General features: G+C 45.0%; 1 protein-coding gene across 1 annotated transcript; it reads right to left on the bottom strand.

Annotated features, from left to right (window-relative positions):
• Nucleotides 1-1658: 1658 nt before the first annotated feature.
• On the bottom strand, nucleotides 1659-3536 carry LOC132269725 (uncharacterized). Its single transcript, XM_059770980.1, has 3 exons — nucleotides 2786-3536; nucleotides 2280-2668; nucleotides 1659-2024 (listed from the first exon to the last, which is right to left on the bottom strand). Exons 1-3 carry the CDS (start codon nucleotides 3534-3536, stop codon nucleotides 1659-1661), a joined length of 1506 nt encoding a protein of 501 aa, XP_059626963.1.
• Between the last annotated feature and the right edge of the window lie 204 nt (nucleotides 3537-3740).

The raw sequence follows: 3740 nt of genomic DNA, 5'->3' as shown, positions 1-3740 counted from the left end.
TCCGTGCTTCAGACTTCTGGTTTGGAAGAACTCAATGCTTGAGGTAGGCTTCCAATGGATCAATCCAGCATGGTTCTCGAGGAATAACTAGAATCACCATTACTTCCTGCGGAGGATTAATGCTGGGCTCGTCCAAGATGTCAATCGGCACAATCCGAGTCAGATCTTCATTTAAGGATGACGCTGATGTGACCAATTGATCTGCTTCGGCATTCTCAACACGAGGTACCTGATAGAATTCGATCTGATCGAATCCTCGTGCAATGTTCTCTACAGCTTCTTTATATGCTTTCATTCTTTCCTCTTTGGGATGGTACTAACCTGTCACTTGATTTATAACAAATTGTGAGTCACTAAAAACCTTTAAGCAACGTACCTGGAGGCTGCTGGCCAATCGAAGACCAGCAAGTAACGCCTCGTACTCGGCCTCATTGTTTGTAGCCGGGAACTTCAAACAGATAGATTGCTGCAGCTTGGTGCCTTCGGGTGTTGTCATTACAACACTTACCCCTGCACTTGCTTGATTCGAGGAGCCATCGACTCGAAGTTCCCACTGTGGTTTAGGGTGTATCAGCTCTTTGGGAGTGTCTTCATATTCAAGAAGAAAGTCTGCTACGGCCTGCCCTTTGTGCGACACCTTTGGCTCATAAGTTATATCGAAGGAACTAAGCTCGATAGCCCACTTGGTAATTCTCCCAAATAGATCGGGCTTAGAGAGTATACCCCGTATAGGATACTTGGTGAGTACCACAATGCTATGAGATTCAAAATAATGCCGAAGCTTCCTCTTGGCATAGATCAAGGCTAAGATGACTTTTTCTGCTTTACTATACCGTATCTCCGCATCTATCATGGTTTTACTTGTGTAGAAGACTGGATATTGCCTCTGTCCTTCCTTTCTAATTAATGCTGCACTTGTCACTATATTAGAAATTGCCAAATACATAATAAGAACCTCCCCGGGTTTTAGAGTGGATAAAATTGGTGGTTCGGCCATGTAACCTTTCAACCGATTGAGGGCCTCCTGCTGCTGAGATCCCTATATATCTTTATTCTTAGATCGTATAGCATCGAAGAATGGTTTGCACTTATCTGACAATCGGGATATAAACCGATTGAGGGCTGCGATTCGACCGGTAAGAACCTGTACCTCCCTGCGATTTTTTTGGTTCCTGATTCTGGATGAGGGCCTTAGCCTAAGCCGGACTTACCTCTATCCCTCTTTTATTCACTATGTGGCTGAGGAATTGACCTGATGATACCGCGAAGGAGCACTTGGATGGATTCAACTTCATGTTGTACTTCTTCAAGGTATTGAAAACTTCCTGTAGATGCTTCGGATGATCTTCTTTCTTCACACTTTTAACCACTATATCATCTATATATGCTTCAACTGTTTTTCCCAACAAATTATCGAATATCTTGTTGACAAGGCGTTGATAAGTAGCTCCAGCATTCTTCAGTCCGAATGGCATGACCCTGTAACAATAAGTCCCTTTTTCTGTAATGAAAGCCGTTTTTTCTTCATCTTCGGGGTTCATAGGCAGAGAGAAGCTATCTTTAGGGCAGGCTTTGTTAAGGTTGGTATAATCTACACAAACCCTCCACTTTCCATTCTTCTTTTGTACGACTACCACGTTTGACAGCCACTGTGGATATTACACTTCTCGAATGAAACCTGCTTGCAATAATTTGCTCACTTCTTCAGCTATAATGTGATTGCGTTCAGGGGCAAACCTTCGGTGTTTCTGCTTAATCGGTTTGAATTCCGGATCCACCTTCAGACTATGGCAGGAAACTAAGGGATCGATCCCTACCATGTCCAAGTGATCCCACGTAAAGGCATCTGCGTTGCTCCGGATAACATCAATTAACGCCTCTTTTTCTTCGAACGTGGAGGAAGAGCCTAGATAGGTAACCTTCTGAGGGTCGCCGAGGAAAACTTCCACTGCTTCAAGGGTCTCCTCGGTGGGCTTCGCAATTTCCTCTTCCTCCTCTACCTTAAGATACTTGGGCAGAGGGCTCTATAATTACTATTTGGGTCCAGTTTTGGAAGCCACACCTAGTTCCTGTTGAGTCGACACCCTCTTTGCTTTAACTTGTGTCAACATATAGCATTCCTTCGCTGCGACTTGATTACCCTACAGATTAATTACTTCTTTCCAGTCCGGAGATAAGCACAGCATCACCTGGTGAAGGGTGGACGGAACTCCTCTCATCCGATGTATCCAGCCTCTTCCTATGATGAGATTGTAAGAAGGATGGATCTCTGTTAAAACAAAGTTCTCCTTCAGAGTCCTCTTCGTCGCAATTACGGACAAGTCTATTACTCCAAAGGGATCTACTCGTGTGCCATCGAACCCCATCAACAGGCTAGAGGTAGGTCGAATAGATGATGACGGGATCTCTAGCTGCTCAAATACCATCTTTGTGATTATGTTGGCGCTACTTCCTGGATCTATCAAAACCCTCCGGATCATACAATTGGCCACCACTAAAAGACTGATGACCAATGGATCCTCGTGGGGGAGTTGAACTCTGGATAGGTCGTCATCCCCGAATCCAATACTGATGCTATCCGAAGCGATAGCATTGACCGAGGATGTCCTCCTGAGCTTGTGGGCTGCCCTGAGTCTGGATCTGTATACCTTCTCGAACTCTTGATCATCTTCAGACCTGCCATGTATTGCATGGATGACTTTTACTTATGTACCTTCCACCTTGCGGGGATAGATCTCGCGGGGCTTTGCATACTCCTATATCATGAGGTAATCCGTCAACTCACCTCTGGCGATCATATTCTCCACCTGTTGCCTGAGTGATCTGCAATCATTGGTTGAATGCCCATAATCTCGATGATAAGCGCAATGCTTGCTTTTGTCTCTTTGCTCCAGGGGTTGCTTTATCGGCTGCGGAGTTATGAACTTCATCTTATTCTCTTGGAAGAGCCGAACCAAGGTAGTTCGGAGAGGTGTAAATCCTTCCTCTACCCTTTGCCTTTTTTCAGGTGCCTGGGTGATTAGCGTTAAGAAACGTTGGCTTTTTTGAATCTTTGGAATTGGAACTCTTTCTCGAGGTTTGTTTTCCACTGTCACGAGGGTGGCGTGCTGCGCTCGGTGGGCTATATTTTCCTCAAGCTGAATGTAAATCTGGGCCCTGACATTGAGAGTCTGCATGTCGGGAGGAGAATACTTGACTAAGGAAGTGTGGAACTTCGTCCCCTGAATCATCGCAAGTTTAAATGTCTCTATAGCAGTCGCGGGATGACAATCCGCTATTTCTGAGGCTTCTATGTTGAATCTTGACAAGAAATCCTGCAATGTTTCCCCCCTTTTTTGCCTTACGGTAAAGAGGCTAGCAATGCTCTTCTTTTGCTTCTTATTTCTGCAATACTGTGCCAGGAACATGGTGCATAGAGTTACGTAATCCGGGATGGACTTATGCAGTCTATTCCTGAACCACTCTAGTGCTGCTCCTGTCAAACTGGTAGGGAAAACTCTGCACATCCAAGGGTCATTACGATCATCCAAAGCCATCTTTTGAGCGTAATGATCTAGGTGCCGAGAATGATCCCCTGTTCCATCAAACTAGGTGAAAGAAGGCATGGTAAATTTCTTGGGCCTCTCAACCAGATACACATCATCAGTGAAAGGAGTTTTGACCAAGGAATTTTTGTGTTCTCTAGCCATCTCGGCAGGTGTCTGAATCTTCAGGAGTCTCTTCTCGTCAAAGGCATCCTG

Source organism: Cornus florida, unplaced genomic scaffold, assembly GCF_030987335.1.
Source record: "Cornus florida cultivar Cherokee Brave unplaced genomic scaffold, ASM3098733v1 CherokeeBrave_3.0.0_Hap2_Chr08, whole genome shotgun sequence".
In the NCBI taxonomy this organism is placed as follows: Eukaryota; Viridiplantae; Streptophyta; class Magnoliopsida; order Cornales; family Cornaceae; genus Cornus; species Cornus florida.
This window is presented reverse-complemented; position numbering and strand designations above follow the sequence as displayed.

Coding starts and splice junctions, on each gene's coding strand:
- LOC132269725 (XM_059770980.1), bottom strand. CDS start 3,536: ATGGCTTTGGATGATCGTAATGACCCTTGGATGTGCAGAGTTTTCCCT. Junction 2,669..2,785: donor GGAGAATATGATCGCCAGAG/GTGAGTTGACGG, acceptor GCAGGTCTGAAG/ATGATCAAGAGTTCGAGAAG. Junction 2,025..2,279: donor GGACTCTGAAGGAGAACTTT/GTTTTAACAGAG, acceptor TAGTAATTATAG/AGCCCTCTGCCCAAGTATCT.